At 30.7% G+C, this 22,404-nt stretch overlaps 1 protein-coding gene across 5 annotated transcripts; it reads left to right on the top strand.

The window, feature by feature from the left end:
* The first annotated feature begins 39 nt into the window (after positions 1 to 39).
* On the top strand, positions 40 to 21,850 carry LOC139490525 (uncharacterized). 5 transcript variants are annotated; one of them, XM_071277317.1, is made up of 10 exons: positions 40 to 146; positions 3,630 to 4,864; positions 6,032 to 6,532; positions 7,105 to 7,302; positions 9,364 to 9,437; positions 10,540 to 10,797; positions 16,023 to 18,421; positions 18,641 to 19,451; positions 20,342 to 21,053; positions 21,637 to 21,850. In XM_071277317.1, exons 2-7 carry the CDS (start codon positions 3,676 to 3,678, stop codon positions 16,065 to 16,067), a joined length of 2,265 nt encoding a protein of 754 aa, XP_071133418.1. In that variant the 5' UTR covers positions 40 to 146; positions 3,630 to 3,675; the 3' UTR covers positions 16,068 to 18,421; positions 18,641 to 19,451; positions 20,342 to 21,053; positions 21,637 to 21,850. The 5 variants fall into 5 exon arrangements, with proteins under 5 accessions (XP_071133418.1, XP_071133416.1, XP_071133417.1 ...); XM_071277315.1 differs by having other exon boundaries at positions 16,023 to 18,449; positions 20,342 to 20,862; positions 21,715 to 21,850; XM_071277316.1 differs by having other exon boundaries at positions 16,023 to 18,449; positions 20,342 to 20,865; positions 21,422 to 21,850.
* The last annotated feature ends 554 nt before the right edge of the window (positions 21,851 to 22,404 follow it).

The following is a 22,404-nucleotide window of genomic DNA, read 5'->3' as shown; positions in this document are numbered from 1 at the left end:
TATTTGCTCAGCAATATTCACTTTCGTTTTCTAAACCTTATTCACTAAAAAAATAGAAAATCCAGTATGAAGATTTCGCAGCACTCTAGAAACAGAAAAGATCTTCAATGAATATGTTAACTTCTACCCCGACAACAAATCGAATAGTAACCATATTTATTTATTGATTTCTTGATAAGTGTGTTGTATTGATATTTATAATGTACACAGTACACTCAACCTGGGAAGGGAAATATGAAGATTAAAAACAACACAATCAATAGGAAAATAAATTATACATGTATCTTCAAGATTCTTAAATTTGTTTAACCCTCTTGCTTCTGTGCTCTCCTGAGTGTTTTAACATTTCACACTTTTTACTTTGATCAACTCGTGCTTCATACAAAAGCAATCTTTCCTATCATTGATTGCTTTTCTTGCATTTTCTTTGTTGTAATCGGATTCAAATTCTCTATTAGATAAAAGATACATGTAACTTAAATATTACATTAGTGTTCTCCTTTACAAATCATATGATAATTATAACAAACAATGTAATCAAGGATTTGTATAGTAAGACTTACTATATATACAAATCCTTGTTGTAATCAGGAAAAAAGGGCAATTTTTTAAACTGTATTTATAAATTGTGAGGCAGCAAGACAACCAGACCTGCCAACTTTTGAAAATCCCCATGGGGGATTTAGTGCGCGACCAGATTTTTAAGGGTTACAGTTTTTGCGGCATTTCTGCGTGCACTGTTTTTTACTCTTAAAATAGTCTCATATCTCTTCTTTTTTTCTTTTGGTATACTGATGATAAGCTTATAAGCCTTGATTACTTTTATTTGCATGATTCTTGTACTTATTTTAAAATTGACAAAACAATTTAAGAAAAGAAAAAAATGACAATAATAAATGAAGACCCCCCTTTCCCCCCTCCAAAGACCTGCTTGTCTTTAGACCACGACTCAGAAGACATGAACCTATATGTCCTAAAGTTAGAAAAATAAATTCAGATTTTTATTAAATCTGCCAGTATTACTGAGAAAATGGATAAAATTTGAGTTATCTTTCTTTGTGTTCAGAGGTGCTCTTACCGGCGGAGGCTTATATACAGTAGAAGTGTATACAAAATGGCATCGATTTTAAATCAACAGACACATGTCTGATTTCAAAAATTAAATGGATTTCAAGATAAACGATGTTTTCTTAAGAGTTCATTACACTGTTCTCATCTTTTAGTTAATATGATTTTGTCATGGAACTACGGTAAACGTTGCAAATTGTGCTTATATGATAAATTGGTTAAAAATCAAAGGCCGTCTGACTGAATTTCTGTTTACAAATATTAACTAATTTTGAGGATTGTTATGACCCATCAGGTAATCCGATTACTTGCAACAACAAATTATGACACCTGTTGTGACCGTTGATTAGCACAGGGGTAATATAAACTTGTCATAATATGTCCCCAGGTAAAATTATAGATTTTTAAAAATTGATCAGAAAAACTTCAAAATCGGTAACCAATAATTTTTTCGGGAATATTTTGTGAAAATCGGGTTTTTGACTTGTTTTACGATCCCGATATCGGGATTCGGGTTGAGGGATGAAAATCGGGATGATACCGCGAAAATCGGGATAGTTGGCAGGTCTGGACAACTTGTCCAATATACTGTTGTTTACCAACTCTCTGGATCCCCTCTTATGGAAAGAGGTTAAATCCCGTTAAATTTAGTATTGACAAATGGCCTCACTTATGAAGAAGGGTAAAATTCAGAAAAATTAATGGTCTGCCAACTCTCCTCAGGAATCCTGATGAATTTATATACTTTTCAATTCTGTAGGGGTAATCATGCCATCTTGCCCCCACTGATGAAAAGGAGTAAAATTGTGATGAATTAATTCCTGCATGCCATTGAACAAGGACATGTCTTACTATACAAATCCTTGATACCAATTACCAACTAAACCCACTTATAAAAAGTATTTCAATCTTCAATCTCTCCAATTGTACGTATACAGCTAAAATAAACAAAAACACAAAAAAAAAAACCCCATTGTTATATACCATTCAATAAGGTCTAACTATACAAATCCTAATAAAAATATCAAATTTAATATTTGATTCTAATTAAAAATAAATGATGCTTTGTTTCTTAATATTAAATTGTAGATACATTTTATTATTATGTACCGGTAGTTCTAGTAATTATATTAAAAAATTACCTTATTCTTGCACACTTACTTTTTTGCATAATAAATTAATTGCAAAGAAACCAACTACACTTATTAAAATTTTAAATAGTGTATTATAATGCGACATATCATCATAAGAATTCAACATGTTTATAAACATGTTTAAGGTTCATCATAACAAATGGACAAATATGGCCGTATTTTCACCTCAAAAACTATTCTGTGTACAGACTTACCTGTGCTGTTTGCAAAGTTTTAAGGCCTAGCATCCACTAGATATATGAAAGTTAAATGCATTTTGTGTTTAAGAAAGATAAAATCTCTCTTGGTTTTTGATGGGCATTTTTTTTCCTTTCTGCAGAGCCAGAAGGTGTAAAAATAAACAAACACCTGAATTACTTTGATACTGTCCACTCACTAACTCAGATAAACTCTTTAACTCACCTGTAGTTGTAAAGATACTTCTTTTCCATGTCAATTAAGGACAATCAAAACAATACAAACAGGTTTTTTACCTGAGGGAGCATCTCAAAGTAATGTACCACAACTTAGTTAATTTTCACACCTTATGCATGAAGGAAAAAAAATGCCCATCAAAATCCAAAAGAGATTTTATCTTTCTGAAGAACAAAATGCATTTAACTTTAATATATCTAGTGGATGCCAGGCATTAAAACTTTTCCAACTTCACAGGTAAGTCTGTACTCAGAGTAGTGTTTGGCATGTAAATATACATGTAGCCATATTTGTCTGTTTGATATGATGAACCGTAAGAATTCCAATTTAAAAGCAACTAGTTTTTATGTCAAAAAACAGACGGGTAACTTTTGTCTTTGAATTAAGAATAATCAAATGCTAATGAGCAAGATTAGATTTAAGTAAGATTTTATTGTTATTTTTTTCATAATTCATATGATTGAGAGTGTAAAACTATTCAAACGAAATAATGAATATGATATACATTACATGTAGAGCAACAAAAGACAAGTTAACCACTGAATTGCAGGCTCTTGACTTGGGACAGGCACATACAGAATTTGACAGGGTTAAACAATTTTGCTGGTGCCAATACCTCGCCCTTCCCAACATTTAAGACAATGGTACAACATGTTCAATGGTACAACATAAGATCAAACTATAAAAATCAGTTGAAAGGGCATTGCTGATCAGATCTGTTTAAAGTGTGTGCCAAAACCCAAACAAAAACACAAAGAGATGAAGAACAGATCTAGATCTGACTGTAGTCACTACTCACAGTTACAAATTTCAAATTCAAGTTCAAATACTATATTCATGATATTGGATGAAATCACATGATAAATGTCATATTCCAAGTGTACAACATACATGTACATAACATATAGAACATTACAATATTGGAATTTAAACAATGCATAACAGAGTAGGTTTTACTGAAGGCAAGATCAAAATAGTATTTTTTCTTTGCAGGTGAACATGTAAAGAAGTACTAACACATATTTAGTCATATAGAATAATGGCGGAGGCATCAGCTGGAGAGAAAAGGTCCCCTAGAAAGGTCCAACCTGTCTCTGGACTGAAAAAAAGTCCATCTTACCGTGAAGCCCAAGAACTTCTAGAGCAACATATAAAACGGCAAAAATTACTGAAGAAATATAGCGGCCAATCTCCAATTCAGAGTACTCATGATGTTAGAAAAGAAGCTGAAAAAATTCTAAATGAATTTCTCAGAAGACAGCTTCGAAATGACAACAATCAAGCACCTGTTCTGAGTCAACACTATCAAAAAGTTGTTGTAGAGGATGAATATGACAGAACAGAAAGATTTGATGATGAATATATAATGAAAGGTGAAAACTTTTCTGGAGATGAAATGCCAGGAGCTTATGCCTCAGTTGATGGAATTGATGACATTCCTTATATAGATGGCGTTGAAGAAAACGATGGTCGATCAAGAAGTCTGCCAAGTAGTATTCAACTCTCTGTAAAACGTCCAAATAACATTCCAGTGACTCCATTACTAAGTCCACATGATGTAGTAATTCACAGTAATAATAGAGTAGAATGTAGGACTAATGCCGATGAAGTTTCTCCGTCTATAAGTAGTCACTCAAAATCTCCAAGTCCTCGACAGTCCAAATCTGATGATGTTAAACCGACTGAACCAATTGTAAAAGAACGAAAAAGATTCAAATCTGGTTCCTTGTCATCCGAAGATACTGAATCAGGATCAGTAATCTCCCCTGATCGCAAAAAGAAATCTGTTATTAAACGCATACAGGAGAGAATAGCAAGGGCAGTAAGTCGTGATAGGGAAAAACAGGACAATAATGGCACAGGTTCTCCCAAAGTTTCAAAGAAACCAAAGAAAAGAAAAGCTAGGTCAAAGAAACGCACAGACAAACACAATGAGGATGTTGATATTTTAAAAGAAAAACATACCCACAGAGAAGGCCATGTTGAACAACATCATTGTGGTGAAAATAAAGATATACTTTTGAGAACCGATGAAACCTGGGAATCAACAGATATAACAGACTTTGAGAAATCTCAAAGTCAACACTTAGATAAACATAGAAAAGTGAAAGAAAGTACAGATCTTAGTGGATCACCAGAGAAAGGATTCTTTAATGCCATAAGGAGAATGACCTCTAAAAAAGGGAAGAAAAATAAATCATCTAACATGTCTAAAGCTTCAATTAAATGTAAGTGAGAAGGTAATTTTTAAACTTTTAGAAAGTCTTTTGGAACTCCAATTACAAAATGAATTATTTATTAAGATATGCTGGAGTAAAAAAGTCTGCAAATTTAAATTGATGGGAAAGATAAATTTTATGAACAGATGGAGGGAAATACATTTGTACCTATTTTAAAGGGTAACTATAAATTATTTTACATTATCATGATTATTGGATGAACATTAATATTCAAGAAGATTTTTTTCAGCGCAAATGTTTATTTTTAATCACTGCTGGGATTAAACATGTTAAATTTATGCAGCCATAATTTAATCATAATATTTCTGCAAATGATGACACTCTGTCAGATGCATATATTTTAGCAGCATTGAAAAAAAAACTTGTTAGAAGAAAACAAAACCTGATAGTATCTTCAACACTGTTTCACTACTCTGTAAAAGTAAGGCTATTGGGAAATCATCAATATGTAATTTGGGTTATTTATTTTGGATGTAAGCATTTTTTTTTAATCAGCACTGAAAATTGGTCTTATCACATATTCTTTACCTGTTACAACCAAAGCGAAGAAGATATTAGGCAATGTAACCAAATTGAATAGAGTTATCTCACATTGATAAGTCCATGAAATTGCTCACACTGGACTTCAAAATGTGAATATGAGACCAGATGATTAAAATACACTTACAAAATGGTTCTAGCGGAACTATTAATGAAATATATACATATAATGGCCATGACATGCTTTTCTTCAGTTCAGTGTTATGAAATGTTTTGAAAGTCTCTTAATAATTATTTTCCTGAATTGTTTTGGTTTACTTTTCAAGCACAAAGTGCCTGAAAGTGCCTTTCATCATCTACAAAAAATAAAATGCTGCTCACAGAACGTGTCATACTGCGATGACCATGCCAATTTAAATACTCTGTAATGTTGTTACATACCTATATTACTCAGCTTCTGTTTTTCATAGTTTTCTCAACTTTATAATAGATAAATAAGTAATAAAACTCTAGTATAAATGCACATGCTCAAAACAGAATAGGTCTATACAATATAATGAATATATCTATAATTTCTACATAAGCATGCATGTTAGAACATTATAATTCCAGAATAATTTAGTTTTAATTTTTTATGCTGCTATTTACTGGATTAAATTAAAATTCTATTTTTAGCATCACAGTCAGCAATCATACAAGAACCAACTGGTGGTAAAACTACTGTAAATTATGATAGAATCTTGTCCTTACCCAGTGGGTCACATGACCTTAATCTCCACCTTACAGAAACCACAACTCAGACAAACAAAGGACGGTATCGTCAAACCACCAAAGCCATAACATCCCCGAGATCACACGACAAGCAGCAAGGAGCACAAGGTCTTCCAAAGATGGGTCCTATTCATGAAAAGTCACGATCCGAACCAGTCCAACCCACCGTGCCAATGATAACAAATGGCCATGATCCTGTTCCCAACACCATACCACATGGTTTTACCTTCCGTCAAGTATCAAGGGAAGACGATGTCAGGCTTCCACAGAATCAATCATTTAACATTAACTACAGTATTGATGAGAGAGAGCGGACAATCAGAACTCAGAATGGCGATGTTGTTGTAGAGTCTGATGTACAAAGGTCTAGCTTAGAACCTAATGATGTAGAAGTAGATGGCTCAGGTTGGTTTTCTTATAATAATTATTTTACAAAATGGCTATACATGTATATGGGTAATAAGTGAGAACATATTGTTTAATCTGGAAGAAATTATTGAGTGATATTCTTTTTCCAATATTATGTTTGGTTTATGATACAAAAAACACAATAGGGTACCTATTACTATATATATATTTTTTGTTCTTGTTTATTTCTTGCAAAGACTTTAATTTTCTTCAAAAAGTAAATTTTCCATTTGAATGGTCCAGTAAAGAATCAATATTACATTAATTGTTCATAAGCAACAGTACTTCATTTTTTTCCCTATCTAAAAATACAGCTCAAAGCCAGTCTATAGAACCCATAATTGAATTGGAATGGTGTCAGTCTGGTTTAAGGAATAAGAATACATTTAAGAACTAAGAACATGTTCTGCTTTTTTTTTTGCTTCAGAAGATTCTTAAGTTATTATCCCTTTTCCCGTAAACAATAATTGTTTCAAAATGTTATTTAAAAGACAAAAAAGGATAAACATGGCATACCAGTAGCTTAAATACAGAAAAATAAGCAGGCCTAACTTTTTGTTATGTTTTAGGTATGTCAGTGGCAGCTGGTGGCAGATCTCCTCCTCGATCCATGCCCAAAGAGGGAAAGTTGCAAGAAGAATCTGATATAGATGATGAAGATCCCTGGATAAGCTTGGTGGCACAGCGTATTGCTGAAATGGGGGATAGCTATATATCAGGGGCTAGTCAGGTGGGATCTCCTGTTAGTAATCCTGATGAGAGAGATGGTAGGTTTCGAAAGAAAAAATAGAAAGAGGATTTAACCCACATAATAGGTAGTAAAATTTATGGGTTTTACCTGAACAAAATGCAATTTATTATATTCAATGGCATATTTGTTAGTTAAATATATGTGTAATATGCCCAAAAACTGACTTGTATCACACAAGGATGAACAAATACCATTTTTGTTAGCCATAGGAAAACTTAATTGCTAGATTACACATTGCTTGTTTATTCTTTAAGTGAGCAAACAAATGAGAAGCAGTATAACATGTTATAATTAAAAAGAAACTAGATAGTTTTTATACGACCACAAAAATTGAAAAAATTTTGGTCGTATATTGGTATCACGTTGGCGTCGTCGTCATCCGAAGACATTTGGTTTTCGCACTCTTACTTAAGTAAAAGTAATTAGAAATCTATGAAATTTAAACACAAGGTTTATGACCATAAAAGGAAGGTTGGGACTGATTTTGGGTGTTCTGGTCCCAACAGTTTGGGAATAAAGGGGCCAAAGAGGGCCCAAATAAGCATTTTTCTTGGTTTTCGCACAATAACTTTAGTATTAGTAAACAGAAATCTATGAAATTTTAACATAAGGTCTATGACCACAAAAGGAAGGGTGGGATTGATTTTGGGAGTTTTTGTCCAAACAGTTTAGGAATTAGGGGCCAAAAAAAGGTCCCAAATAAGCATTTTTCTTGGTTTTTGCACAATACATGTAACTTTAGTATAAGTTAATAGAAATCTATGAAATTTTAACACAAGGTTTATGACCATAAAAGGAAGGTTTGGATTGATTTTGGGAGTTTTGGTCCCAACAAAATAGGGGCCAAAAGGGTCCAAAATTAAACTTTGTTTGATTTCATCAAAAAATGAATTATTGGGGTTCTTTGATATGCCAAATCTAACCATGTATTCAGATTCTTAATTTTTGGTCCTGTTTTCAAATAGACAACTTTCGAGTTCAATGCATTTCCGTCAAAAACTCTGGTTTTAGTGAACGTCATTTGTGTGTTTAGGGGCGTCGTCACTTCCGTTTCAATGTTGAGTGAGTGGTTGGAAAACTATAATTCTATATTGTACGAATTATTCAGCCAAATTAAATTCTCAAAATTGACAATCAGCACTGCTGTCATTAGGGACTTGTCATTAAGTACCTACAGAACAACCATTATTTCTAGTTTATCCTGCACAACGACGATCACTAAGACGCTTGATGAACGTAAATAGTGCAGGGATACAGGCGATCCCCTCTATCTGGTAAATGACGTCATAAAGGCGCGCATAATTGACGAGTTTTTGCCGGTGACGGATGAACTCGAAAGTGGTCTATTGGTCTACATTAAGGTCCGAAGGGTCCAATATTAAACTTAAATTGATTTTAACAAAAATTTAATTCTTAGGGTTCTATAATATATATGCTGAATCTAACCATGTAATTAGATTTTGGATATTGGACCATAATAGGTAAATGTCCAATTTAGAATTTTTAAGTTTTTAAGTTTAATATTAGACCACATTCATTCTGTGTCAGAAACCTATGTTGTGTCAACTATTTAATCACAATCCAAATTCAGAGCTGTATCAAGCTTAAATGTTGTGTCCATACTTGCCCCAACTGTTTATGGTTCAACCTCTGCGGTTGTATAAAGCTGTGCCCTGCAGAGCATCTGGTTCTTGAGTTGTTAATTCAACTTTGCTAGCTCTTTGTATTTTAGATTAAGGCTGATTAAGAATGTTTCTTAGAACAAGTAAAGTCTGTATGTTTAAAGTGGTACCCAACACCTTGACTAAAATTAATTTGGCTCTTTTAATTTTCTTAAAACTTTGACAGAATATACTTTGACCCTATGAAAAAAATATAAATATTTCAAAACAATTGAACCAATCACTTTCTCAGAAAAATTTCACTGGATATATAGCAGTTTGAAAAACACTAACTATGATCATTGAGAAGCATAATATTTCCTTAACAATACAATGAGATTAAAATGATTAGCTGATTTTATAGAGTTATCTCCTTGTAGTGTTTGGTAATTGACAAATGAATGATTTTGTTTAAGGTGAAGGTATGACAGAGCTACAGAGGAGATTAAGAGACAGTTTTAGAGACTTCGGAGACACAGTTAATGAGACGGTTAGTAAGTCATATCATCTATGATATTTAAACTGCATGCTTGCTTTGCTTTGTGAATCATGTTTACCTTATTTTATTCGAGGGGCACTATTTACAAAACAGTGTATTTATTTGCATTTAAATTCTAAAAAGTGTGATCAACAATATTCCATGGTAATTGGTGAAATTAAGTTTTAGTGTTCAAATTAAAGTTTTGTAATGTACCAAGGCTCCTTGTGCCTGTACATGTCATGTAAATTGCTGTAAGAATGCATTTCAGGGAGATTAACCACCACCGAAAAGATTTCCTGCTTCATAAACTGGCATTAGGTTGAACATGGTAGTCAATTAAAATTACTATTAACTAAGTGATCTACTGATAAAATTATATAAGGATCTCAACTAGTAGTCTGCTTGCAAAAGCCAGTTACTATGATATAAATTTTATTTATTGACATATTATTAAAGGTTGTGCATGACGAAGTCACCTTCAATTACATAACTTTCATACTTTCTTTTTAAGTATGTACATGTGTGTATTCAGCCTTCAAAAGTAGATCACACATAGTTAATGCTTCATTGACTAAGTTATTTTTTGTGTAAGCTCAGTTCTTAGATACTGACTTACCTACATAAGTCATTTTGACCTACATCTTTTACTCACTGATTTACTATGCATATGGTATTATAATGCATTCATTATTGATGTCATCATAAATTTATGGTCTGTGTTACAGTGTAGTCATAATGATTTATATTTCAGTCCCCCTTTTTTTATTTCATATACAAGCTTGATAATTGTATAATGAATATTGTATACATGTTATTTGGAAAAGGTCAAGTTTTAGAAAATATATTATAAATGTAGATTTCTTATGTTTCCTCTTGGAGGAGACCTAAAAGGGAATGCTTCCATTTACTTCCTTATTTAATTACTCATTTATATAAATAAAGCATACATTTCAACATCATATTTAAATGAGGAACACTACACTTTGATGACATTCTTATTTTTTGTAAAAGAAACTATATATAAGCTATTTTCATACATTGAAAAAAAGATTGTTGTTGACATATTTAACAGTTATTCACTCATGTCATCCTCTTCAAATCTTTATTTCAGCTTTCCTTGTCAGTTGAACCACAGCAGGCAGCTCTTAATATTGCCAGGCAAGTGACCTATACTAAGTTCAAAGACACCATACAGGATTTGGTTGGTGACAATATTGGGTGGCAGCAGCTTGCTATGGTATTCTATGTAACAAAGAAAGCCACACAGTTAGCAGGAGCTGGCGGGGCAGTGGCATCACAGCTAAAAGAGAATTGTTTACAATATGTTGAGGATCATTTTGCCAGTTGGATATTGAATCAAGGTGGCTGGGTAAGTATTATACCGTCATCAATATAAAATTGGTGAGATAGAGGGGCGTGGCACAGTTATAAATTTGAGACGAATGTAGAATTTTTAAGTATTAGTTGAAAAAAATACAAATTACAAAGCCTATTTTGTATCAAGCATTGAAGAGTGAATTGGTTAAAAATATGCTATACTCTTGCATTACTTTTTTCTTGAAACTCAATTCTCACATTAACTTCAAGTATAAAATAATATGCATATATATCTGATCAGAATATTAATTGAAGTATTTATAGTTATCATTATTTTGTGCATTTTTCCTTTGATCTTTTTTTGTGATAATTTTTGGTGGAAGAAGACTTCAAGTCTTCTGAAGGCCAATGGTGCCGACTTTAAAATCATTGAATTCTCCGTATGCCGCATTCGTTTCTGTGTGTTACAATTTCATAACAGCTTCTGATTCCTGACACCGATTTTTACACATGATTAAGCATCTGAATCATTTAATTTGTAAATTAGGATTGAAAAACAATCTATATCGTTAATATGTACCATTTTATTTATGTAAATTATTAGATTTCATCTCATCTACATGAACTTTTTTGTTTACTTGTAACCGGATGTTTTTACTGTAGATATTTGAAGTACGCATGCGTTTTTTGGTATAGGGACAACTCACTCTGTTTACATGTTCGCCCTTGAAGTTAGGAATTTGCAGACAAGAAGATTTTGTTTTTAATAAATAAAAAGGATCTATTTCTTATTAAATTGTTGTCTTATTAAATTGTTGTCTTTATTCATTGTTTTCCTTTGTCATGTGAATTAGATGCCCTTCTACTTCAAATGGTTTGAATCTATTTATGAAATTATTCAAGACTCAGTTGACAAGAGCAGTACGTTGCTGTTAGAAGAATTTGGATTAAACTCTAAATGCTCATAGAATAAGAAATATAATCTAAACTGAATGTACCTCCTTCTGAATAATTTATTGCAATATGAATATGAATCCCTTTTGACAAGAGAAATCTGACTTTTGTCAGAAATATTTGTTTCACATGTGCAAAGGTAATCACGTGTGGCGGCCATATTGGTTTGTTTACAAATATGTGAAGAAGCCTCTAGAACCATGACCTAAACATAAATAGTCTTCCGAAAACGTAAACTTTATGCAATACTATTTTATCAATTATGATTATTTTCTTAAATTTAAATTTGATTATTTAAAGAAATAAAATTATAAAAATTACGATTTTAGATTAGAGATTCTACACAGACATGCTTTGATGTATTTATAGCCAAATTAGTTTACCTGTGTGAAAATGTAAATAATGGTCATAATTGATAGTAATTTGCTTACTAGTACTAAACAAGTAAAGACAAACTTCGACAAACTTCTTCTTCTTCTTCTTCTTCCTCTTCTTCTGTATTGTACCAGGTTTAGTAAAGGGGCTTTATATTTTCTGGTCTCTGTATTGTACAAGGTTTAGTAAAGGGGCATTATATTTTCTGGTCTCTGTATTGTACCAGGTTTAGTAAAGGGGCATTATATTTTCTAGTCTCTGTATTGTACCAGGTTTAGTAAAGGGGCATTTTATTTTCTGGTCTCTGTATTGTACCAGGTTTATATAATTAGTAAAGGGGCATTATATTTTCTGGTCTCTGTATTGTACCAGGTTTATATAATTAGTAAAGGGGCATTATATTTTCTGGTCTCTATTATACCAGGTTTAGTAAAGGGGCATTATATTTTCTGGTCTCTGTATTGTACCAGGTTTAGTAAAGGGCATTATATTTTCTGGTCTCTGTATTGTACCAGGTTTAGTAAAGGGGCATTATATTTTCTGGTCTCTGGTCCATCTGATAGTCTCTGTATTGTACCAGGTTTAGTGTAGGTTAAGGGTTAGATTTATGATAGTTTGAAGTCAATTCATATTGTAACTCAGTAAACATGTACCTTTATTATGAAGTGATCTGTTGAATGTTTACATGCCATTTTAAAGTTTTAAGCAGTATTTTAGGGTTACTGAACTTTGAAATAAGATAGTGTGAGTTGTGCATGGTGTTTAATGGACACATATTCTTGTTTGATTACACACCCAAATTTTGTATTTTGTTAGTTTAAACATGTCAAAGGAAAAGTAATATTGATTTGTTGAGGTTTCAGAAAGCTTTTAGATGAGAATTTTAAATTTCCATGATGAAGTTACAGACTTATAAGTAGTCTGTAGAACCCTATAGTAATCACTCTGTCTGTATATTTGTCTTTTAATCTGTCTATACAAATGATAACCATAGTTATAATATTAGTAATAGATTCCTAATTTAAATACAGTAAACTCTGCTAGTAAAAACAACTTATTTTACTTGAGCACCTCTTGTACTATGCAGCCAAAAATGCATGTGAAAAGTAAAATAACAAAAATACTGTACTCTGAGGAAAATTATAAATGGAAAGTCCCTAATTAGCAAATGCCAAAATCAAAAGCTAAAACACATCAAATTCTTATTTTGAATACAGTCACACTGTTAGTAAAAACAACTTATTTTGCCTGAGCACCTCTTGTACTATGCAGCCAAAAATGCATGTGAAAAGTAAAATAACAAAAATACTGAACTCCAAGAAAAACACATCAAATTCTTTACTTTTAAATACAGTAAACAATGCAAGTAAAAACAACTTATTTTGCCTGAGCTCCTAATGTAGTTTGCAGCCAAAAGCGCATGTGAAAAGTAAATTAACAAAAATACTAAACTCTGAGGAAAATTCTAAACATAAAGTCCCTATTAACGCAAATGCAAAAATCAAAAACTCAAACACATCAAATGAATGGATGAATGAATACATCCCAGTATTATTCAACATATCATTGATGAAGATAAAACAGTGAAAGAGATACATGTAAAACAAAATTGAAATGTCATAAAAAAAGTATACATTTATTATGTATATTCTAGATGACCTATTCAAATGGCACAAACATGGTCAGTTTGATTTCTCCAGCTGTAAATTGTGCTGTCAATTTGAGCACCCTTAAATTTTTCTCATTAATTTTTTAAGATTTTTATGCCCCACTTAGTGTCATTATTTTTTTCTGTCTGTGAGAATGTTTTTTTTCATTTGTCTGTTTGTCTGTCAGTCAAGCATCGGGTTAAAGATTTTGGTTAAAGTTTTTGGACGAGGTAATTTTAAAGTTGAAGGCAAATCAACTTGAAATTTAGTACCCATGTTACTACACATTAATTTTTTTTTTTTTTTTTTTTTTATGTCTTTGTAGTTAGTTAGAGGCATTATGTTTTTCAGTCTGTGCGTATGTTTGTTTGTTGTTCTGTTCCTCTGTCATTCCTCTTTCAGGTTAAAGTTTTTGGTCAAGGTAGTTTTTAATTAAGTTGAAGTCCAATCAACTTGAAATTAAGTCCACATATTACTAATAAAATAACTATGAACTTTTAATGGCCAATTAAAAGATAAACAGGACAAATAATTAGTGGAATGAACCTATGGAGGCAATAGAATTATACTGTATGGCCATTAGACATGATGATATCCTATTTTGTTCCATTAGACAATGTTAGCAGTGATTCGATTTTTTGGTGTTTTAATGTCACTTGTAAGCACTGCATTTAGGCTATTTTGTTGGGTCCAGTTTCTATTGGTGGAGGAAGCTGGAGTGCCAGGAAAAACCATGACCTTCGATAGGAAAACTGACAATCCTAGTTAATGGTTAAATAAGATTGGAGTTGAGTGCATCAGCACAAGCAGGGTTTGAACTCACAACCTCAGTGTTGACCGGCTAGTGATTACAGTATTAACTACCTAGACCACTTGGCCACATGGGAATGAAAGCCATGTTACTAAGCTACAGGTTATATTTTGTGCATGTTGTTAATTTGTGTCATGTTGTTACCATGACATATTTCAACATCATGTTTACAGGTTACAGTGATGTTATTAAAGTCCTTGACATTGCTCTCAGCATTGACATTGTTACATAAATCATTCTGCTATTATCTATCTTTTTTTTCTTCTTTCCATCAGAACTTTTGATCATATAAGATAGAAATATCAATTTAAAGGTTGTTTTATAAATTTGTAGCATAATCTGAGAGCTTTTTGAAGATTATATAAAATCATTATTTTTTTCTTTGGTTTGTACTTAAATGACTTTATTACTGACTTGTGTTTAATTAAAATTGTGGAAAACGAAGTGTCAAATATCAGATTAAAGGAAAAATTCAAAGTTACACATAAACATCAAAGCGATAAAATGCAATGTGTTTCATAATAATGATGTTGTTGGTATTCTAATCATGGCAATCATCAATAAGTCTATTTGTTAGAGATGTCAGATGTTAAAATAGAAATTTATTGATTTGACATATTTATGCTTGAAAATTATCTAGCAGATTTCGATATGCACACAAAGCATAAAACTAAGGAATCCTATAAAATAGTAGAATTTGAATGTAGGATAGATAGTTGCATTTTATACATGTTATAAAGGACAATAAAGAGAGGAAACATTGTACTTGGTTTCAATTAGTAAATTTTTGCTGTTATAATGCATCGTTTTGAATATAATATTCTGTTTTGTGTACTGCTTCTTCTTTTGATCAGCTTGACCAATATGTAACTCAACCAAAATTTCAAATTATAGTTGTACATTCTTCTAGGTCATGTGTAGTGTCATGAAATGTACATATCTTGACCAAAAATTCATAATTGTAATTCAAATTTGATCTAAATATTCAAAATAAATGAATGGAACAAAGTAAGTAACAGGTTGATCTCTCTATTTTTGATTAATGACTTCAAATAAATAAAATTTCATCTTCTAACCATAAGGAGCCCTTTCCTGAAAAAAAAAGTGCTTTTGATGTCATTGTTGGCCTAAACTTACTAAATGATTAATTTGCAAAAAAGGAATCTTTATACAGTGAAAGAAAAATATGTAAGGACTATTTTGAGCCAAATTTACTTTTCGATGAGTTTGCATAAATTTAAGGATACTCCATAGTATACTTATTTAAAATTTCCAGAAAACCAGGGGTTATTTTAGTAGTAGTTGCCTCTGAAAGGTTGTGTTTCACTACAAGACTTTTAACATTGGTTGATAATTTGAACATAGAAGTTTAATACAATTCAGGATATACATGTATATGGTTTCTATGAAGGTAAACTTATGATAGGTTAGAAATTACTTTTTTTTTATCATAAACAAAGAGATTTAATTGTTGTTATTTCTTTACAGGATTCTGTGTTGGAGTCAGATGAAACAGATTTTGATGTGGATTAATGACTATGAATATTACACATGATATAATAGCTCATATTGAAACCTGATCTCCACAACATTACCATATTTGTATCTGTGTTTATACATTATTTATGCCTTGGAGGAGAAAATCTGAAACTCCCTTAAAGATGCTATAGATTTTAATTTGATAATGGCAATAAAATTGTACATATTATATTATAGTAAGACATTTATAGAACAAAGATATAAGAGCTGTGATCCTTAACGTATTGTTGTGATAATCAATGTTGTATTTCATTTATTGAAAAAAAACCTTAGTGTATTTGTAGGAACTAGGACAGAAAATCACAGGACAATAAGTCACAGACAAAAATGCAGAGACAAAAAGTCACAGGACAAGAAAGTCACATTTCTGTTTGAAATTATTTTTCTATGAACAAACAAACACTTCATTTAATTTTTTTTAGTTTTTTCTTGATCTATGATATATAACATGTATAAAGCAACTTTGTTATTAGAATTTATTCAATAAATATCAATAATGATCAAATAATTGTCAAAGTTTCTTGGTACTTAAATGGCTTTATGGTGCCAAGAAGTATTCCTTAGCATGATTAAAATTTAATGAATTTTCATTTATGAAGGCTTATGGACATTTTCCCAAACTTAAAAATGGATATATGAAAATGTAAATGTAATAAAAAGACAAAAATCAAGATCTTTCTCATATGTTCAAACAATTGTTCTATCATATTTGAGACTTTCAATCCTGTGACTTTTTGTCCTGCGACTTTCTGTCCATTTACCATTTACCATTTGTACCACAGGGAGTGGTCTCTTTCTATACAAAAGTATTCACAGAGGAGCCACTGAGATTGGTAATTTTTTCAGAATGTCAATCAATACCTTTGTACCCAAATGTAGAAGTAAGAACCAAAAAGTGATTTGTTCTATGTTCCTGTGTCAGAATGAAATGTAGGTAGCAGGAGATTTGATAAATTTTTTTATATTAGGAAAAATGTCTTCAATTAACACTTTTACTATATTTAAACTTACCAAAAGACAAATAAAAGGGGATATAATTATTTGTGGGTACTTTTTCATGGAATCAGTGATTCATCAAAACCCAAATGTGAATTTTTATAGCCATAATTTGGTGTGTCATATTTTTGGATATAATTTCAAGAAAATTGTTCCATTAGTTATAAAGCTTGCTTTTCTTAAATTTGTCAACCACAAATAAGGACATTTTCAGTTTAGTTATTCATTTTGATGTATGGATGTTTTAGTATTAAAAATGCTATATAATAAAACCATATTGGTGTTAAAATTTACTCAGTGCCAGTAACTTATTGCCATATTAACCAACATATATTTTTATTGTCGACAGAAAGAACAACAGCAATATATTTTATTGATTATATTTAAAGGGAGATATTTGATATTTTATTTATTTAAAAAAAAACATTCTTCCAGATCAATTGTCATTTTGAAATATAACCCTTACATGCTTTTTAATTGTTAAAAAGAATAAATTTCAAATGATTAAGATGATTTGTATTTCTGAAACACTACAGGATCTTCAAATTGATGAACTAAAATTATGCTGTGTAATCGTGAGTAGGTTAGTCATACATAATGTGGGAAATGTGCTTAATTGTCAAAAGTATTTAGTCGTTTAGGTTCTCACTATATCCATTCAAATCTAAGGAGTGTTAAAACATCTTTGCTTTTAGAATACTGTGAATACATTAGTATTACTGTGAATACATTAGTATTCATTGGATACCAATTTTCGAGGATTTCTTGGGTACAATTGAACCACAATAACACTTTCATGGAATGACACATTTTCTGAAGACTTTTATGCAGACTTCAATTAAACCACGAAATTAAATATCCACGAACATGCAAGTTTTCCTTCATCAACGAAAATTGGTACACAAGAAATATGAATGAATACACAGTACTTTTATTCAGTTATCACCTACCTGTCTGGTTCAAAATATTTTTGCATTGTATTTCATTATTGTGCATTATCATTTGCCATTGTTATGAATAATTTGTGATATGTTCAAGTGCTACTTATACAGTTAAGTTTTATTTTAAAATTTTATTTCTAATGATTTGTATTTCAACGAATTGCTCAATCTCTCATTTATTGTCTTCATTTCTTGCATAATTTTAATTTTATTTATATGTAAGTCAGTAAGATAAAGTGTAGTTTGTCAAATAGTTAAACGATTTAAGTGCTAATTTATTGTAAACAAAAGGGCACCAATGAAGAAGCAACCCAATGAAACACAAACCATATCTACTAACAGTCATCTTTAAGTCTTCAACAATAGATAACCATATGTCAGGCTCTAAATTGCCTGAAATTTTAACAAATTGTGCATGAAATGAAGAGATGCTGCTTCAGTTCTGCCATCAACACTAGATTCATATAAGGACTAAAATCATTAAGACATGACAAAAAGTAAAATCACAAAAATACTAAAACTTCCGAGAAAATTTACAAAACAGAAAGTCTGTAATCAAGTGGCAAAATCAAAAGCTCAAAACACATCAAATGAATGGATAACAACTGCCATATTCCTGACATGGTACAGATAGAATACCTCTAGAAATACTTTGTTAGAAAAATTTGGTCTCTAAATTATGAAGAGCAGTAGAAGAAACCAAAGTAAAATTCAGAAAGAACAAAATGTATAGGACAAAATTGATTTTTGAAAATTGAAATTAGCATGCAATTTAATTGAGATTTTTGTATTTATTATAAAGGATCTGTAAAAATGAACAAATCAATGTATGATGATTGAACCACATATATGAATTTTTCTTATTTTTTAAGGAATAAATTTCTAATTGTAAAAGCTGGTATTTATATGTTTTAAATTTTTTCACACAAAAAAATTCTGATCTAATTGATGTTAAGGCAGCTTATTGTCTATAACATTCCCTTGTAAATATGCAGCATGTATTTAAGTATGAGATTTTAAATATTACAGAACAAATTTAAAGGTATTGACATTTCTTGAATGTTCATCCAGATGTAGTTTTCATTTTATGTATATTGGCCATAATCACTAATTTTCATTTTTTTTCATTGAACTTTTCATGGCACTGAAACCACTTTTGTTTAGATTTTTTAAGGAAGTCAAATTTGTCTCTATTCACTAATATGATTTTACAATCATCAATATGTGTTCAGAATAAGTTTTGTATGTAGCACTGTATATGTTAAATGTTTGTACTTGTTTTAATTTTGACTTCCAAACCATATTTATTATTTTATAGATAAAAAGCTTTCAGGAAGATTTTAGTTTCCATGCTATGTGTGGTTTTAAACCAAATACATTAGTTGTGTGTCTTTTCCTGTTTTAAATGCCTTACGCAAAAAAACATTCTCAAAATAACTATGTGATTTTCTAACATTGATGCATACAGATTTTTTAATAAGAAAAAATGTTTGGATTTTTTTTTTGCATGAATGAATTTCAGCATTTGGAGAGATATAAGGTTGAAACTCTAATTCCAACAACATCCAATATGTGATACCTTCCGTCCAATAGCAAGAACTTAGGTGTTCACATAAATAGTACATTTTACAGAAAATTCTAATTATATAATTGATGTAGTTGTATTTAAACTAATTCAGGAAGGCTGTACTGTTCTCTTAATGTCTAGATCTGTTTATTGAATTTTTGATTATATCACCATATTAAAGAGTCCATATTAAGACGCCAGATTTAAATACAAAGGAAATTTTTTAACCTATTTTAACTTGTTTCAAAATTTGATCAAATATTAGTAATTTGTTTTGTATATTTGTTAAATCTCAATTCTCATATATCTAAGATATGTATATTGTAGTGTTCCACTGTGGTTTTGTGTAACAGTATATGTCAAAACAATATATATATAATCATGATAATTTATGGCAAGGAAAATACTAACTGAAATGTTAATGATAGAGGGTCTTCTAAGTGCATATTATTTGAGTTACGATTCAATGGTAACTTATCAAATATATATTAAATTTTGTATATAGCACTGATTTCTTTCAATATCTTAGTCCTTTAGGGCATGTGAGCTCTTGCTAATACTGGCTTATGGTGTATAAAGGTATATGAATTTGACATATTATCTTTCTTATCTTATTCAAACTTTGCAGGAATGATGAATGAAATGATGTCTGCAAATAATAATATGAACAAATTACCATGCACCTGATGGAACATAGTTCTTATTGATATCCCTATGAAACATGCATGTTTTTTTATTTAATAAATGACATAACTGAAAATTAGTTATCTCTTTACACTGCATTGTCAAACTTTGTAAACACAACTTAATAATTAAATTATATATAACCTGACAGTTATATGTCAATAATATGAAGAATAACTTGTGCACAATAATCTTAAATATTATGGTTTCTATTGAAACTTTATAAAAAAGCACAATTTGGTCTCCCTCTTTGTAACTCTTTTGCCAATTCTAATCAAACATGATAGGAATAATGTAAGGAAGGTGATCTGATGCAATGACAAAATTATGCCAACAAAAGCAATCTTTGATTCTTTTTAGCCAATAAAAAAAAATCAAAAAAAATCAGAAATCTGAAATGTTGCAAATATGCTGAAGTCAAATTTGACACAACTTTTTCGAATTTTTGGTTTTAATGCTAATCAGATTCATAAATGTTTTGATTCAAGCACTGCTGGTGAGTCTTTTGTAGACGAAATTTCAGCCTGGTATCTATGATGAGTTATTGAAACCCAATTGAACTAATTACTGAAAGACCCTTTACAAAACTTCCTCATTTAAGGTAGCACAATACAAAGATTTTATAACTCCAACTCCCAAGTTTTAAAATGCTGTAACTTTCTTAATAATGCTTGAAAATTTATAAAAGTGGTAGTTTTGGATAGCTAACAGATTACACTTTCAATTTAATGCAATGTTAGTATTATGCAACAATTATGTAACCAATTATAATGTTAACTGAGTCTAAAATATGTTTCACCAAATTTCCACTTTCAAATGAAATTAACTTCTGCATATGTATCCCTAGAGGGTTGATTTTATTATATGTTGTTCCCATGGCCATTATCTACAAAAGAGTGTCTCAGATTTCAGATAGAATGTATAGAACAAATTTTACACCTAATTAAACATTGTCTTCTTTTATGTGGTTAGGATGTTTACACTAATTAGAGATTTATGAGAGAATGGAGCACCAAAGAGACAATCTGAGACACCCTTTTGAAGCCCATGATGTGTTGATTAAGATTTCGTTAAAATTTTCTGCATAGTTAAAGAGATGATAGAGCTAAATTCATTCAAGTGAACTTACCCAGATTTTGCCACTAATTACATAATAATAGATTGCATAATGATTGCATAATAAAAATATTGCATTCATTTAAAAGATTGATCTTTTATCTATCCATATATACCTCTTTTATTATTTTCTATGCATTCATAAGAAAGTTACAGCATTTCAAAGATTAGTGATTGGAAGTAAAAAAATCTTTGTATTGTGCTACCTTAATGTTAACAAGTAATGGAGGACAAACGAGGAAGCATTGGTGACACATAGCTGTAATTTTATCTCCCTCTTAGAATTATGGAAAGGACGTTTTATTTTCCTTTGGGAAAGTATAACATTTTACCATAGTGCTCTTACGTACAATTAGTACAAAAAGTTTGTAATCATTACTAAGACATTTTGTTTTAATGTTTTTTTGGTGCATTGTGTTATATTATGCAAATGTTGGTTATTTTGAAATAAAATGAAATATTAATGTTGTTGATATCATTTTAATTATGCTTAACAATTGAAATCGATAAAATTTATATTTGCAAGGAAATCATGTATCTTTTGATCCTCTATAACCATAGAAGAATGTATATAGATTTACATTATTGCAGGATAAACACATTTCTTGTTGCCAATGAAACCATTGTCTATACGAGTAATTTACAGTTTTGGTGACATTTTATTCTACATCGTTTTTTGTTCTTTTAATGCATTTCAGTATTATTTTCCTATAAATGTAGAAAATGGTGGATTGAACCTAGTTTTATAGCTAGTTAAATCTCTCACTTATATGACAGTCGCATAAAAGTCTATTATATTTACAACAATGTGTGAAGCACATAAGCAAAAATGAAAGACAGGAATACAAAATATGACCATAACACAATGACAGGATGTATACTGAGCGACGTCAAAAGGATATTACCAATAAATGGAATAAACAGTAAAGGCAAAAAATATACAAAGTAAATAAAAGAACACTATATCATGTAATTTAGATGATGAACAAAGTCAGTATCTAGAATCTATATTCCAAGACCATTATCA

Source organism: Mytilus edulis, chromosome 10 (assembly GCF_963676685.1).
Source record: "Mytilus edulis chromosome 10, xbMytEdul2.2, whole genome shotgun sequence".
NCBI lineage: Eukaryota > Metazoa > Mollusca > Bivalvia > Mytilida > Mytilidae > Mytilus > Mytilus edulis.
This window is presented reverse-complemented; position numbering and strand designations above follow the sequence as displayed.

Excerpts from the sequence above, each read along its gene's own strand:
- LOC139490525 (XM_071277317.1), top strand. The coding sequence starts at position 3,676 with ATGGCGGAGGCATCAGCTGGAGAGAAAAGGTCCCCTAGAAAGGTCCAA. Across the intron at positions 4,865-6,031 it reads GTCTAAAGCTTCAATTAAAT|CATCACAGTCAGCAATCATA; the intron begins GTAAGTGAGAAG and ends TTCTATTTTTAG. Across the intron at positions 9,438-10,539 it reads GAGACACAGTTAATGAGACG|CTTTCCTTGTCAGTTGAACC; the intron begins GTTAGTAAGTCA and ends TCTTTATTTCAG.